The sequence below is a fragment of the Dipodomys spectabilis genome, unplaced genomic scaffold (assembly GCF_019054845.1).
Source record: "Dipodomys spectabilis isolate Male_0828 unplaced genomic scaffold, ASM1905484v1 ptg000066l, whole genome shotgun sequence".
Classification (NCBI taxonomy): Eukaryota; Metazoa; Chordata; class Mammalia; order Rodentia; family Heteromyidae; genus Dipodomys; species Dipodomys spectabilis.
Genome location: NW_024870743.1, coordinates 8,356,367 through 8,372,499, shown reverse-complemented (window position 1 = coordinate 8,372,499; position 16,133 = coordinate 8,356,367). Strand labels below are relative to the sequence as shown.

General features: G+C 40.9%; 1 protein-coding gene across 1 annotated transcript in view; it reads left to right on the top strand.

Annotated features, from left to right (window-relative positions):
- The window catches only part of Nbas (NBAS subunit of NRZ tethering complex), a 306,644-nt gene that overhangs the window by 266,003 nt on the left and 24,508 nt on the right, over positions 1-16,133 (top strand). The window contains exon 48 of the mRNA XM_042680768.1: positions 9,851-10,046. Within this exon, the coding sequence (XP_042536702.1) occupies positions 9,851-10,046 (196 nt within the window). The remainder of the gene's footprint in view (positions 1-9,850; positions 10,047-16,133) is intronic.

Below are 16,133 nucleotides of genomic sequence, written 5' to 3'. Positions count from 1 at the left end.
GCTGAGATGCTGTCTGGGCCACACCAGGGAAACAAGTAGCAGAGGTCGTGGGGCTTGTGTGACAAGGCCGCTATCCCCATCCCAGCCCCCAGCGAGTGAGCACCTCTTCTCAGTTACCACTGTGTGCCTCTCCCAGCGCTTGCCCCACTGGAAACATCTTAGGGTTGGAAAGCAGTGTTTTTCATGATGAAGTTCCAGAGAGATATTTCAACAAAGCTAGCTTGGCCTTTTCAGTAAAGACTGTTTTTTTGTTTTAGGTTTGCAAAAGACTTTAGGGAGTGGAAAAACAGAGACAGAATATCAAAGGTGTCTTTTGTAAAGCTTCAGGGAAGTTCTTTCATTTTGCTTAAAAAGAGAGGTTAAAAAAAGAAAGATAATCAGAACTTGTGTTCTCAGTAAGTATATTTTAAATGGACACCATTCACCGTGTTGCTTGGATTTCCTGTCCCATAATGTGCCTGGTAGAATGACATGGAGGAGTCGGTTTCTGAGTTCTGGGTAATTTCAAGGAGTGCCTTGACATGGGGTTTCAGCCTGTAAAAGCAGTGCTTTGCAGTCACTCATTCCTTGGCCTGCCTGCTCAGCCTGGCACCTCAAGGAGGCATTCCATGTCTTGTTGACACCCCAAACCTCCTGCACTCCCAGCCCCTTGGCCTTTCCTCATCCCCTCAGCAGTGTATGCTGCCTTAGAAGTAACTTCTCGCACAATCCATAGATACGTGCACTCAGGCTCGCGTGCTGTTGGGTTATGAATACACTACCCCCAAACCTTCCTGGCAGGGACTCCGCACAGAGGGGTAAGATTTTAAGTGCAGACTGACAATTACCACCTAGCATTTGGTTTTGAAGCTAGTTCTTAGATAGTTTATGTGGTCGTCCGCATGTAGTCTTGACTTATATGCTGGAACAGATGTCATTTGCTGTGTAATAGCAGCTTCTTACTCACCCAGAAAATCCCCATTTCTCTGCTTTTATCTGTGGGAATAGGAAATCACATAAAGAACCTCTCACACAAGCCACCAGTGGCACATTTAGCCTCTGCCCAGATGGCTGTCCTCTTTACTTCACCCGCATTCCTGCCTCTAGACATCAGCCTACCTATTCCAAGGGTTAGAAATCAGTACTGTTGGATAATTAGTTACTTAGAGGGTCATGAAATTTAAGTCTACTGGCTGAGTGTGTGCCTTCCCTGTTACGTGTTCTCATACCATCTTTTTTTTAGTTTTGGCGGTTGTGGGGCTAGAACTCTAGGCCTGGGCACTGTCCCTCAGCTCTTCAACTCAAGGCTAGCGCTCTACCAGATGAGCCACAGCGCCACTTCTGGCCTTTTCTGCTTATGTGGTGCTGAGGAATCGAACCCAGGGCCTCATGCATGCAAGGCAAGCACTCTACCACTGAGCCACCTTCCCAGCCCCTCATACCATCATTTGAGAATATGCATTTCTCGTTTCTCTAACTTTATTAACTTGCTTCCAAAAATAGGTTTTTAGAAATTCAGTAGCCAAAATAAGTTTTGTCAAATAATATGTCTGTTAAACCTGGAGTTAGTAAAATACTGCTGTTATTTGTTTTTAAAAAAGACATTCTTTCTCCTCCCCTCCCTATCACCCATTAATCTATGCCAAGACCAGAAACCTGGCCTAGGGTGCTGTTCAGTAGCTCACTTTGTCCTCCAGCAACCCCGCTACACAAACTGTATTATTTCCGTTGCACCAGTTAGAAAATGCAGCTCAGAGTGGTTATGGAACATGTGCCGGCTCATCCAGGAAGAATGTACTATGAATTTCTCTGAGCTGTCATATCTGTCTGGCATTAAGGAACCAGCATTGGAGAGCGAGATGGCACCTCCCACTGCAGGGTGCTTAGGAGTTGCATGGGACGGTACTAACAGTTAGGGTAGGTGATCAAGTACAGCTAAGTGGGGCCCGAAACTCTTCATGTCTGACCAGCTCCCAAGACACCTGCTCCCTGGGCCGAACTTTGGGCAGCAAGTCTCAAGCCCTCATCTTTCTCTGCCTTTCTTGTATTCCTTTTTTCTACTCTTTTTTTTTTCATTTTTCATTTTTATTGTGAAAGTACCATACAGAGGGGTTACAATGACACGAGCAAGGTAATGAGAACATTTCTTATCCAGCATTGTTACCTCCTCCTTTGTCTCCCCTACCATGTTGCCATCATATACCTTTGAAAATTTCCTAACAGGAATGCCCCACAAGTGTGAAATATAGTATATTAGTGATTTCCAAAAGATGTGTAAAATTTAATTCACCAGATGATAGAAGCTAACTCATGAAGAAGAGCAGAGAAATCTATTTTTTTCAACACTTGTGTAATTGGGAGTTTTATTTACTGATGATTTAACAGTACCAGTTACAGTGTCTTTTTTTTTGTTGTTGTTGGTCGTGGGGCTTGAACTCTGGGCCTGAATGCTGTCCCTGAGCTCTTCAGCTTAAGGCTAGCACTCTACCACTTGAGCCACATACCACTTCCAGTTTTCTGAGTGGTTTATTGGAGAGTCTCATGGTCTTTCCTGCCTGGGCTGGCTTTGAACCTCGATCCTCAGATCTCAGCCTCCTGTGTGGCTAGGATTACAGGCGTGAGCCACTGGCACCCGGCTGAGTTACAGTGTCTTAAGACATGTTTTTATACACACACACACACACACACACACACACCACTATCATCTGCAGTGTCTTAAGACAGGCAGAGAGAGAGAGAAAGAGAGAGAGAGAGGAGAGAGAGAGCAATATCAGATAATCCAGACTTCATATAGCTCTTTTGTACCTAGAGATTTCACTTTTTTAAAAAAGCAGAAAAGACAAAAAGACAGAGAGAGAGAGAGATAACGTCTAAAAACCCATTGGAGTGAATTGAATCTGACTTCTGCTCTTCCTGCTGCGAGGCAAAGGTAACTACCCCCGGCTCTCTAAGCACCACGGTGGGTGCATGTTTGATGGGTTGTAGTGTTGAGCCCCCCTGGACAGGGTGGCTGCAGACTGGGGTGCAGAAGCCACTTGACCACCACCGTGGTTCTAGGATCACTTCTGGCCAGCAGCATCTGTGATGACGCAGCAGTGGCCCTTGTCTGATCTCAGTAAGGTGCCACCACGTGCTCACTGGCAAGAGAAGCCACAGAAAACTGACACTGGCCAATATTGGAGAGCACATGCGAAGAGGTTATTAGTAAAGATCAAAGTCAGCTTTGAGATTTGAATTGTCTGTATACCAAAATTACTGCCTTTCTAGTTTTATTTAATATACTTGTAATGCAAAAAATTACATTTTATATTGCTGCAGTGCCAGTATTCATTCATTCATTCATTCACTTATTCATTCTCACTTGCCCTCGATATGTTCATGGCTGCCATACTCCTGGGAAGTGCCCCTCTTGTTCCTGTGTAGGGAGGGAGCCTGTCTGTGTGGATTGTGCATTGTGGAAAGTGGGCCTGTACAAAACAGGGGGACTTAGGTCCCTGCTTGGCGGCCCATGTGCGTTTGCTTGCCCTTCCTGGAATCATATGTGAGATCATTATGTGCAAATAATCTCAAAGGCCTTTCATGTGTTCACGAAGTCATTCCTTCATTCTCAAGCACAAATAGTGTGTGTGTGTGTGTGTGTGCGTGTGTGTGTGTGTGTGTGTGTGTGTGTGTGTGCACGCCTGCACACCTGCATGCATGCTGGTACTGGAATTTTCACTCAGAGTCTCTTGCTTGCTTAGCTTTATCACTCACTTGTATACATCTTCAGTTCCAAAAATAATGGTTTTGGTACCACTGTATCATGACTTATAAATTGTTTTTCAAGCCAGGAACTGGTGGCTCCTAGCTGTAATCCTGGCTACTTGGGAAGCTGTGCGCTGGAGGACTGTGGTTGGAGGCCAGCTGAGCAGTGAAGTCTGTAGGACTGTCTCTCCATTTAGCCAGAACAAAGCTGGGCTAGAGGCATGGCTCAAGTGAGCATCAGGCATGAGTAGAATATGGCTAGTTTAAACTCTGGCACTGGCAGAAAAATAAATGAATAAAAATAAAATACTTTTCATAGTTATTATCTGTTTTAATATGCCTTACCTACATTTAGGTTTTCCTTGTGTATATATATTGTGGGAGTGAATACTTGTTTGTGTGCGTGCGTGTGTGTGTGTGCGCGCGCGTGTGCGTGCGTGAGCTGGTCCTGGAGCTTAACTTATGGCCTGAGCACTGTCCAGCTCAAGGATAGCATCCTTCCACTGGTGCCACAGTGTCACTTCCACCTATTAGATGTAAGAGTCTCAAGGACTTTCCTGCCTGAGCTTTGAACCTTTTGCAGAAAAATATCCTATTCATGTTTTTAGTTCTTCTTCTTGCTCTAATTTAATAATTGCTCTTTTTGGTTGACGTTCCCTTCCATTTACTTATTTTTCTCTTTGTGAATGTCCCCCATGCCACAGGACATAGTAGAGAGGGTGGCTGTGCACTCCATCACTCAGAATCTCCTCAAGGTAATCGTTTGAATTGATGTGCTGTTGGCGTTGTCACTGCTGCTGTTGCTGTTTCTGCTAGGCAACTGAGTTCTCTATTCCACCTGACTGTAGCTTTTCAGCCACATCTGATTGTTTTCTGAGTGTGAGTTTTCTGTGTTAGTTAATTTAAAGTAGTGAACTTGATTGCTCTTTACAGTATAATCTGCCCCTGTCCTCATTACAGAGAAAACGTAGACACAGTTGCTTATTGGATTATAATGAAACTAAGGAGAATCTCCTTTTTTAAATTTAATAACACTTACTAATCATTTGTGCGACTTTTATAATGAAGTAAATGTGTTTTGAAATGATCTTCTCATTCATTCCTAAGCTCAGCAAACCTCCTTGCCTTCATTAAATACCACAGAAGTAGAATCACCTTCCTTCTTCCCACTCTGGAATTTTACACTATCAAAGTCTTAATTGTTATCTCCCACCCATCTCCTTATCTATAAAAATTTCAAACCCACAGCAAAGATTGGATACTGACATGCTTTTCTTCTTTGTTTTTCCAGTAATTGGCATCTTATCACTGTAGTCTCCCTGCCCTCTGCCCTCTGCCCTCTGCGCTCTGCGCTCTGCGCTCTCTCCCCTTGCCCTTCTGTCTCTGTGTATCCTTGTTGGGCTATAAGAATGACTTTGAACCTCAGAAAATGCAAGTTGAAATTAGCAAGAAAGGATCTTGGCTTGTGGGTACATTCTGGTCCATGTCTGTGGTGATGTTTTCTTTTTCCTTTTGTGCTGGACCTAAGGCTTGAACTCAGGGCCTCGGTGCCATCCCTGAGCTTTTTTGTTCAAGATTAGTTCTCTACCACCTAAGCCAGTTCTACCTCCTACTGTTTTGGTTTTTAATTGGAGATAAGAGTCTCATGGATTTTCCTGCCTGAGCTGGCTTTGAACTAGCCCCATGTGATAGCAGCACCTGGCCTTTGATTCTGTGTAGTTACTGAGCTCTGACGTTCAGATGACACACTGAGGCTTGTCTAACATGGTACTTCTAGGCACAGTGCTTTTGTTTTAGGAATGAATTCTATAATATTATTATGTACTTGAAGTAGAAACTAGAAATTAGAACATGTCTCTCCAAAATGCCAAATAGTATTAACTGTATAATAAACTATAGGAATAAAAGGAGTCTAAATCAGTTTAATAACTTGCAAAATGTTATAATAATCTTTCTGTATCTCATCAGTAACTGAATAATTTTACCCATTGCCAAGATGTTCTGGAATATGTCCCAAGTTGATTTGATAGCATTATAGAGTACTTGCCAAGGGAGTGAGACAGGTTCCATTGCTTTCTGTGTGACTGTGCACAGGGTATTAAACCACTCCAGGTGGTTTTCATGACTCCAGCTTTTTCTCATTACACTTCATCCCTCTTGTACCCCAGCCCCGAATTCTTAGGGAGGAGGGTTAAAAAAAATCAGCTTTATATTAAATTAGCCTGGACTAATGGCCCAAAATGGGCTTTTAGCTTCTCTTCTCCTGATTCATACTTGGACAGCAATGGCTCCACTGCAGAGGCCTGCGTCCATCCCAGCCTGCACATTTTCTCCACTGGTTAATGATACTTTAATGCTTCACAGCCCAGAAACACTCCATCGTTCCCATCTCATACCCCTCCAAAAGAGACGTCCTCAGTAATAATAGTTATCACTGATTGAAGTGCGTAGTAATCTGCCAAACCTATTTTGTGCTTAGTTATCTGCCAAAATTATTTTGTGCTTTATATTTCATATTTTGTGTTTCTGTTTAATCCGAAGCAGCCATGGGAGGCTGGCCATGTTACCCATCTCTGCTATCAAAGAAAGTGAGACTCAGAATTGTTTAGTGACTTCTTGTTCCAAGTGACATTGTCAGGAAGTAGTGTGGGCCCAGAAGCTCAAAATCGTTAGAATCTGCCCGCTGCTGATCTCTCTCTGTCACCGACACATCTGGGTTTCAGTCTTTCTCTGGTCATTTTGGGCCTCTTTTTGTTTGTTTGTTTGTTTTTTAGAGCTGGTTATAGATTTTTTTTTTGTAAATCTTTCCTTCAATTCAGGAACATCCAGCTTATCTTATGATACTGTCTAGATAGTGCTGTGCCTCTTATAAAACAGTTGTTTAATGTACAGTATATTAATAACTTGGGTAATAATCGCTCTGTGTGTGTGTGTGTGTGTGTGTGTGTGTGTGTGTGTGTGTGTGTGTGTGTGCGCACATGCACACACATGCCAATCCTGGGGTTTGAAATCAGGACCTGGGTGCTATCCCTTAGCAGTAAAGGCTAGTGTTCTACCATTTGAGCCATAGCTCTACTTCTGGCTTTTTGGTGGTTAATTGGATATGAGTATCACAGACTTTTCTACCTTGGCTGGCTTTGAACTGTGATCCTCACATCTCAGCCTCTTGAGTAGATAGGATTACAGGCAATGAGAACTGGCACCCACCAATAATCACTTTTTAAGTCTTTCTGTTCCTTTGTATTACTAGTTCTTTAAAAGCAGAGACTATGTAATTTTTTTTATCCCTGTCATCAGGCACAAATTATAGTGTTTTGATGATACTGATATTAATAATTATTATGGAGATGATTGTGAGTTATGGTTTATTTCTTATGTGTTTTGATGATGCTGATATTAATAATTATTATGAAGATGATTGTGAGTTATGGTTTTTTCTTATGTACTGTCTTTGTGTCACACTCTAAGCTAGGGTCTAGGACAAAGTTCTTTGGGACCTTTGTGTACTTGACTGAAACAGTAATAATGGCATTCATGGTTTTGGTTTAGAGTTTTAGGAAAGACTGGGATCAAAATCATAAGTTTGTCCTTAGGGTTTTTTTTTAATGATCTTTCTGTGACATCATTTTACAAGTAGTGGATATATTTACTAGTAGGAAACATTAGTGCATTCTTAGTGCATATGGGTATGCATTATTTTCCTACCCGTATTTGGAAGGATTGTCATTGGTAAAACTAACAAATGAATTAATAAACTCTTAGAAGCATTTAAGGCAGTTCCCCACAGCATTTTGTAATTTCCTTTATTCCTAAATATAAAAAATTCTATTTTTTAGTTTAATTTGCAGTGAAAATAGCATTTATCAAGATATATAGCATTTGTCAAGATATATATATATATATATATATACACACACACACACACACACACACACACACACACACACACACACACACACACACACACACACACACACACAGTCAAATTCTTTCTCCAGAGGCTTAAGAAATAATTAAGCGGAGCGCCAGTGGCTCATGCCTGTAATCCTAGATATTCTAGAAGTGAAGATCTGAGGATCACAGTTCAATGCCAGCTTGGGCAGCAAAGTCTGTGAGACTCTTACCTCCAATTAACCCCTAGAAAATGGGAGGTGGCATTATGGCTCATAATAGTAGAGCATAGTCTTGAGTGAAAAAGCTCAGGGACAATACAAGCCCTGAGTTCAAGCCCTATGACTGACACAAAAAGAAAAAAAAGAAATGTGTTACAGTCTTGTTAAGGCAGGAATTTGGCTTAATGTAGGTTAGTCTTAGATATATTTTATATGATTTACTGCTTAATGAGAGGCTTATAAGGATCTAGTTACAATATCATGTTTATAATTTGGTACTTCAGCATGGATCCCTGGAGCCTTGTGAGATGCTGTCTTCTGTACTAGTAAACTCTTAACAAAATGGTTGATATTAATTCATTGACATCATAATCAAGTAAGTCGTCTTCCCTGGATGGCCCACTTGGAGTTACAAGAGAAGACATTTTAATATCAGATAGAAAGTTGTGCAAAATATTCTTTTCTCTGGATCCTTTTAGACTTAATCCTACAAAAATCCTATAATAGCCAAGCATATCAAAGCACAGATGTGTGTGTGTGTGTGTGTGTGTGTGTGTGTGTGTGTGTGTGTGTGTGTGTGTGTGTGTGTGTGTATATATACACATACATACATATATACAAAGCACAGATCCAGCACAACCATGTTCATTGCAGCATTGTTTACCATAGCCAATGTATGGAATCAGCCCAGATGCCCCTCAGTGGATGAATGGCTCAAGAAAATATGGTGTATTGTATATCCAATGGAATTCTACTCATCCATCAGAAAGAATAATATTGCTCCACTCATTAGGAAATGCAAAGTCTTGGAGAAAAAAATTACATTAAGTGAAGTAAGCCAGACCCAAAGAAACATAGGTTGCATGGTTTCCCTCATTTGTAGTAATTAGAATGTGCCCATAAATCTACAAGTAAACATAATGGATGAGAAAAGACAAAAAAAATACACAGGGACATGATATTAAATAGGACTCAACATTCACACAGTGAGACCAAAGGAGGATGTTCTTAGGAAGTTTCACAAAGGCTCAATAGCTATGTGCCTATGATCATATAAAATGATATTTATTGAAATGACCTCCCAAGAAATGGAAACAAGAGCATTTTTTATTTTACTTTTTGTAATGTTTGCTTTGTTTTAGTTTTACTTTTCCCCTTTTGCTGCTAGTTTTGATTTCTGTACTTTGTGTCTTGTGTGTAAGTTTATCTGTTCTGGAGAGTCTAAAGGGAAAGCACAGATATAGGAGACAAAAGCTGAGCTAATTCATCAATGATACATGCTAGACACTATGTTGAAAATGAACTATACAACTTGGAGGGGGTGTTTTGGGAGGGGAAAATTGGAAAAAAAATGGGAAGAGGTGACACAGTTCAAAAAGAAAAGAACTTATTACCTGACCTATGTAACTGTAACCTCTCTATACATCACCTTTATAATCAAAATAAAAATATATGTTACATAAATCTATATCTCTATATAGATTCTGGTCATAGTGGAGAGTGGTGGAATGGTACGACTCATCCCGTATTGTCTGCCACATGTATTTGTAGGCAGATTATCTGTTTCCCAAAAGCCTGTTTTCTTTCTTACCTACAAACTGTAATTTATGGTGTCTACTTTGCATAGTTATTGTCCACTAGTTATAGAATTTAGAACATTCTAGAATGGTACTGGACACTATTAGTATGATTTATAGAAATAAGGCTTACTACTTACTAAATTTTGTATAAGAAATAAACTAGCTAAGGACATTTTGGTTAATGGTTACTTTTATCTGCTTTATGTAGCTCATTTTAATGGGATACTATTTTAAACTACATTTATATTACATAGTTCTAAAATATTTAATATGGTTGGCTGTAAGCCATTTATAAAACTAAATTTTTCCTCTCAAGAGGATAAGGATAAAATTATCCAGCAAACAAGTATTTAGGTCAGTGACCACATTAGATTAGTGGGGAAAGACAAAAGAAAACCTCACCGTTGCTCTTTACCACTTGATTTTGCCCCGCAGAGAGGAGCTGGTGTCTTCTGAGGACCTGCTGGAGTGGCTGCGGCCTTTCTGTGCTGATGAAGCCTGGCCTGTGCGGCCCCGCATTCATGTGCTGCAGATTCTTGGGCAGTCCTTCCACCTGAGTGAGGAGGATGACAAGCTCCTGGTGTTCTTCAGGACAGAAGCCATTCTCAAAGCTGCTTGGCCCCAGAGGCAGGTAAGCTATTATTGGAGGGCAGCTCTTGCTTACTAGAAACCAAGCACGTGATCAGCTTGAAAATGCAAACTCTCCAACAGGCTCATCACTCCAGCTTTCATTTTTTAAAAATATATTTGAACATGACTCTACATGCCAGAACATGTTTCACTCACCAACATGAGTTAATCATCTGTCTTCATAGGAGACGGTACTCTTCACAATGTCTGTTGCTCCTGTGGCTCACCCTTTCCAGGTGAAATGTGGATCTGAATGGAAATGCAGGTGCATTGTAGTGGATTCATTTCTTTCCATGCTCTGCCCTTGTGCTAAATGCCCTTCTCTGTCCTGCTCCTTTATGGATGTAAGAGCAGAGGCATAAATCTATTTCTACGTGTCATTCTTCAAGGCTCACCCTTTCCTTCTGTCTAGAATTGCCCTGATGACTGCAAGCATAACTGATCTTTGAATTCTATATAACTGAGTTTTAATTATCTATGATCTTTTTTTTTAAGTTTTGCCTTCCTATAAAAATTAAAGGCCCTGGAGATGCACTTACCTTTTGAGTCCCTCTTGGCATATTGGTGCACATGTGCAAGCTTAAATACTTGTTGATTGAGTCAATAAGAATGTTAATTCCAGAACTAAGGAATGTGGTGGCTGTTGAAGTCTGGCTTACGTTGTAAGCTGATACATGCTAAGGACATAGACTCCAGGCAGGAGTCCAGTGCTTTGTATGCCATCCTGCCAGTGAAAGTTAGAAACCAAGACTTCTCAGAGAATCTCATTTGCTACAGCATTTTCTGGAAGTCCGGCTGTGACTCTGCAGTGGGTGCTGATGTGCCTTCCTCGCAGGAGAAGCCCCTTGCAGGGGAGGGAGAGGTACCTTGAATCAGGTCACATTATTATTGCCATGTGAAACTCCCAGTGCTCCTCATCCTGAAGGGAACGAACTTCTCTGCAGCTCTGTCCCTTCCTCATACTGTTAGATCGGTGACACTTATAAAACCAGAGTGGGTGCTGCAAAGGAGGAATGGCCCTCTTGACTGTCACATTGAAATAGAAGGTACACTTTCATATTCGGGCCCAAACTCTTCAAAACTCACAGGTTGCCACTATCTTTTGTTTTTAAGTTCTTCTCAGTGTTCTAGTTACTCAAATAACAAATTATGGCTGTTTTATAATTGCAGTAGTTTAATTGACTTGGGATATTTCTAAGATACTCATTTCTTTATAACTTTCTCCCATAAAGGACAGAGGCAGCTGAGCTTGTTTCTGACCAGGCTCTTCAATGAACTTGACATGAATGTTATGAGTGTAAACCATATTCTCATTTGCAAAGTCTCTTTGTAACTTCACTCACTAATACTGTCTCAGTTGTGAAGCAAACGCTCGGGCCCTCTTGGGAAATCTCTCTCCCACAGGTCTTAGAATGACTAGTAAAAGTTGCCCCATGTCCTCTTTCACCCATTTTTCTCCCTCTGTGGTTTCCTCTTCTTGGCAGCTTATGGCAGTAGAGATTAAGAAAGCTCCCATACCATCTTCATTGTGTTTCTGTTCTCTTCCACAAGAAATGCATCAGTGAGTGCTTCTCCCTCTTGTAAATGAGGTGTTTGTCATCTGCTTGGTACTGCTGATTCAGATCTGTTAGGAGAATAAGTTAAGTTGAGGAGGAATTTTGTCTTATAATTGAAGTGTCTTCTTGCTCTTTAGAAAATGAATGCAGAAAACTGAAGTTTCAGAATGACACCACCACAACTTTTAGAATGATACAGACCTATACCCATAGTTCAAATTGTCCCTTAAATTAATGTTTTTCAAAGCATATGCTTTCTTTTTCTAGAGCAGTAGAAAGCTCAGGGTACTGTTGGTTGACACGTGTGTGTGTGTGTGTGTGTGTGTGTGTGTGTGTGTGTGTGTGTGTGTGTGTGTGTGTGGCTCCTCTATTAGTAGGTCTGAGATCTTGTGGAAGATTCTTACTAAGTGGGCCTTGGCAACTTGATAAAGAAAAAACCTTGAACTATGGAGGAATGGTCCACGCACATCATCTGCCATTTCTCTGCACACATACTGACTTTATTCTCCATCTCTATATCCCTGTCACCTTCTTCAGCCTTATAGGTCCTTTGGTTATTACCAAGGATAGAGACAGGTTCTTTGGGACTAAAGATGAGAGTAGATGATATTTCGATGTTCAATTACCAAAAACTGTGTGACTGCTACCTGCACTGTGGCTCATAATCCTCTTAGGCAGACTTAGCATACATCAAAGAAAGGCTTAATATTTAATTATCCTCTAGGTGCCCAAAGTAGGGCCCCACAAATCACGGTGCTGCTGGGCAGGTAGCCAGCTCCTGTGAAATTAAAGACCGTCTGTGGTGCCTGCTCCTCGCTGCTTCTCAGAGAGGCTGTTACCAGTTTTTAATGATTAGTTAACAGAATTAAAAATTCAGAGACCTTCATTTTCCAACAGTTGGAGAAACTTTTATTTCCATTTCAGCAATGTAGCCCAGCACAAGTGAGAAAATGAAGAGGGAATGAGTGGGGGGAGAGGGGAGCAAAGGCATTGTTATTAATCCCCTTGGTACAGTCTATCTGACTTTTCCAACTTTTGTAATTTTCTAGTTAACTGGTGCATGAAAAATTTGGGTCAAAGTGCTGATGTTTCCTTAAAAAACTTTCATACTTCAGTACCTCAATCCTTTCTCCCATTTTTTTGTAAAAGAAAATGTATGGCATAGGCCTTTCTTTTCCGTTTGAATTTTCAAGTCTGATAAGTGATCATCAGAAAGAATTAGTGTAAGATAACATCTACTCTCATGAAAAAGTCATGTGTTCTGCCTAATCTGAACAATGTGAGGTTCTATTAACCCCACTGCTCAGAAGCCAGTTGGTTTATCTGCTAAAATATTAACAAAAGATGTATTTCTTGGTCATGCAGAGCTCAAAAACATAACAGAAGTTCCATTTGCAAAGCTGTATTTAGTTCCTTCAGAATAGCTTAGTGTTGCCTTAAATGGCTTTAAAGCCAAGATTCACAGACAAATGCAGGGTGCAGGTTGATACTGGAGATGTGAGTGCACACATCCCATAGATGATCTCCTGCAGCCAGCAACTAACAGATGTGGTCTAGAGCTAGAGGACACTTACAGAAGCTTCCCAGCTCACTCGTCATCTTGTACAGAGAAGGGTATTGAAGTACAGCAATGAGAAGTTACTTAGTCAGATTTTGGCTTAAATGTCACCTTGTCTAAAATGACTGCACAGTCTAAATTAACATTCAGTCAAAATCTATTTTATCACTGTCTTAATTCCCAATAAACTATTTCCTACAATCTGCTAACTTCTTCCTGCCTGTCATTTATTTATTATATCATGCCTGTCTTCTCCTATTAGAATATAAATTCCATGAGAATAGTGATCTCACAGACATTCAATAAATATTTTTTTGAATAAATGAATACTAAATCTTTAAAAACTTGTCCAAAGTCACCCTTAAAATGGCAAGGCCGGCCTCCCGACTTTCAGCGTGATGGTCCTGTCACTAGTAATGAAGGATTAGACCATGCCACTTCCTCCTTATATGCAAGCAGTGTGATTTGCTTGGGCTGATGGAAGATGTCTTTAGTGTGGTCTGATGCTTTTAGACTGATATCGTTTGCTCGGGTTGCCACACTTCACTGACAGCGCTTTCCTTTCGGCCTCTTGCTTCTCGCATGGCAGCAGAGAAGCCACAAAGCATGTTTGTCCCTATATAAGCAAGAGATCTCAGCTGTTAGGGAAGAGCTCTGTGTCCCTTTTTTCTCAAGATGATGAGAGTTGAATGAGAATGTATAGTAACTGGTCCTGCTGGTATCTGGAGATCTGAGTCTACCTTAATGAAAAGAAGCTCTTTTTCCTTAGAGATCTCCCTTCTCATAACTGCCCTCAGAAAGAGGCTTGTGGAATTGTTACTATGTGCATAGCAAAACCTGCTGGGTGGTTGTCATTCTTTCTCAACTGTTCTATATGAGGTCACATGACTAACTCAAGTGGCCCAGCTTGAAGGTGATAGACTTGGAATTGCAATCCAGTTCTGTGTTTATGAAAGCAAGGCATAGTTATTTTGCATCTTAAATCAAGTACCCTTCCTTATCTCTGAGAAGCCAGCTGAAAGCTCACCAAGTCTTAAGGGAAATAACAGTGTGATGGTTAATATGACCACTACAAGTACTATAACCGTCTGCGGGTTTGTAGTAAATTTCTATTCATAAAGTACTTTTATATGCATTAATACCTATTCTACATCTGTAAATATTGGAAGATACAGTAGCTATTACCTGGGCCAGGAGTGCCGGTTTGGTTCATATGAGTGCTGGCTCAATTCTAGGTGTTTGGACTTCCCTTCCTCGCCAAAGACAAATTTAAGGTAAAAACTCTTCAACTGAGGTGAGATGACTTACTCTACTCTTTTCAAGGACATGAGTTTGTGTCTGATAAGGAGACTGTAGTTGCTTGACAAATGGGCTTACAACCAAGGCTAAAGTCACCTAATTCAATGAGGAGAGAAACATGCTGGGAGAGATAAAAGGAAACAGATACCTCTTTGTCTGAGACACAATTGCATTTTGTCCTTTAAATTTTTATGATATTTAGTTAGTGTCAGTAAGGAATAGTTACTAACTCTACAGGTACCTGTAGAATACTGCAGATTTTCTCCTCCAGGATTTTGATGCTTGCTGAGGCAAAGATAGAAGCCAGGCACCAGCGTCTCATGCCACTAATCCTAGCTAGATTGGGAGGTAGAGATTGAGAAGTAGGTGGTTCAAGGCCAACTTGGATAAAAAGTTCAGTCAGCAGCTGGGCATCCCAGCGAGACAGGAGACTAAGAGCAGGGGAGTACTGTAATTCTAGATTACCCCCCCCCCCCCCGCTTTAAAAAAATTATAAGAACTTATATCTCAACCAAAAAAAAAGGCTGGTTGTAGTTGTATACCTTTGCCGTCCTACCTACGGAGGGAAGTAGAAGTAGGAGGATGGTGGTCCAGGCCAGCCCTGGGAAAGTGGAAAACTATCTCAAAAATGATGAGAGCCGGAGGTATGCTTCACATGGTTAAGAGCCTGCCTAGTAAGTTTAAAGCCTTTAGTTCAAACCTCAGTATTCCCACCCCCAAATGGAATGTATTATTTTCTTGTTAACTGATAAGAGCAACAAAGTAAAAGAAACTGTAGGTAGGACTGCAGACTCTTCTCAAGTGGTACCTGTCTAGCAATGTGAGACTCTTAAGTTTAAACTGTATTACCACTAATGATAATGTTGTTGTTAGTGCACCATGTGATTTTTTTTGTTCCTTTTGTATGTTCTCCCCCCTATGGCATATACCTTGTCGTCGCTGTATTTGCTTTTGGTGTCCTGGTATTGTATATACATTTATTTGAATTAGGGAAGAGAAGGGGAACAACAGGAAGGTGAGACCAAGGACAGGGCGGGAGCCAATGCAACAGCGACATACACAAGACAGTATTTGGAAATAATCTGTGCAACCTGGGGGAGGGAAGGTCGGGGAAGGGGTAACAGCTTTGAAAAGAAATGTACCTTACTTATGTAACTGTAACTCCTCTATTCATCACCTTGACAATAAAAAGCAAACAAAAAATAAGGAGGAGGCAACAATGCTTGATAAGAAATGTACTCATTATCTTACCCATGTAATTGTAACCCCTCTGTACGGTATTGTCACAGTAAAAAAAAAAAATAATGAGGAGGAGGCAAAGAAGAAGAAGTAGCAGCAGCAGAAGAAGAGCTAAGAGTTTAATAAACGCTTTGCTGAGTATGGTGGCTCACAGCTGTAATTCCATCTACTTGAGAAGTGGAGGTCAGGAAGATCATAGTTTAAGGCTAATATAGGCAGAAAGTTAGCAATACCCCCATCTCAGCTAACAAACCAGGTCTGGTGGTGTGCACCTATAATCCCAGCTAGAAGGGAGATGGTAGGTAGAATTGCAGTCTGAGCAAAAACAAGATCATCTGAAAAATAATTTAAATGACATAAAGAGCTGTGGGCAAGGCTTAAGTGGTAAAGCGCCTGCCCTTAGTTAAGAAAAAGAAAAGAAACGAAAACCAGGAAA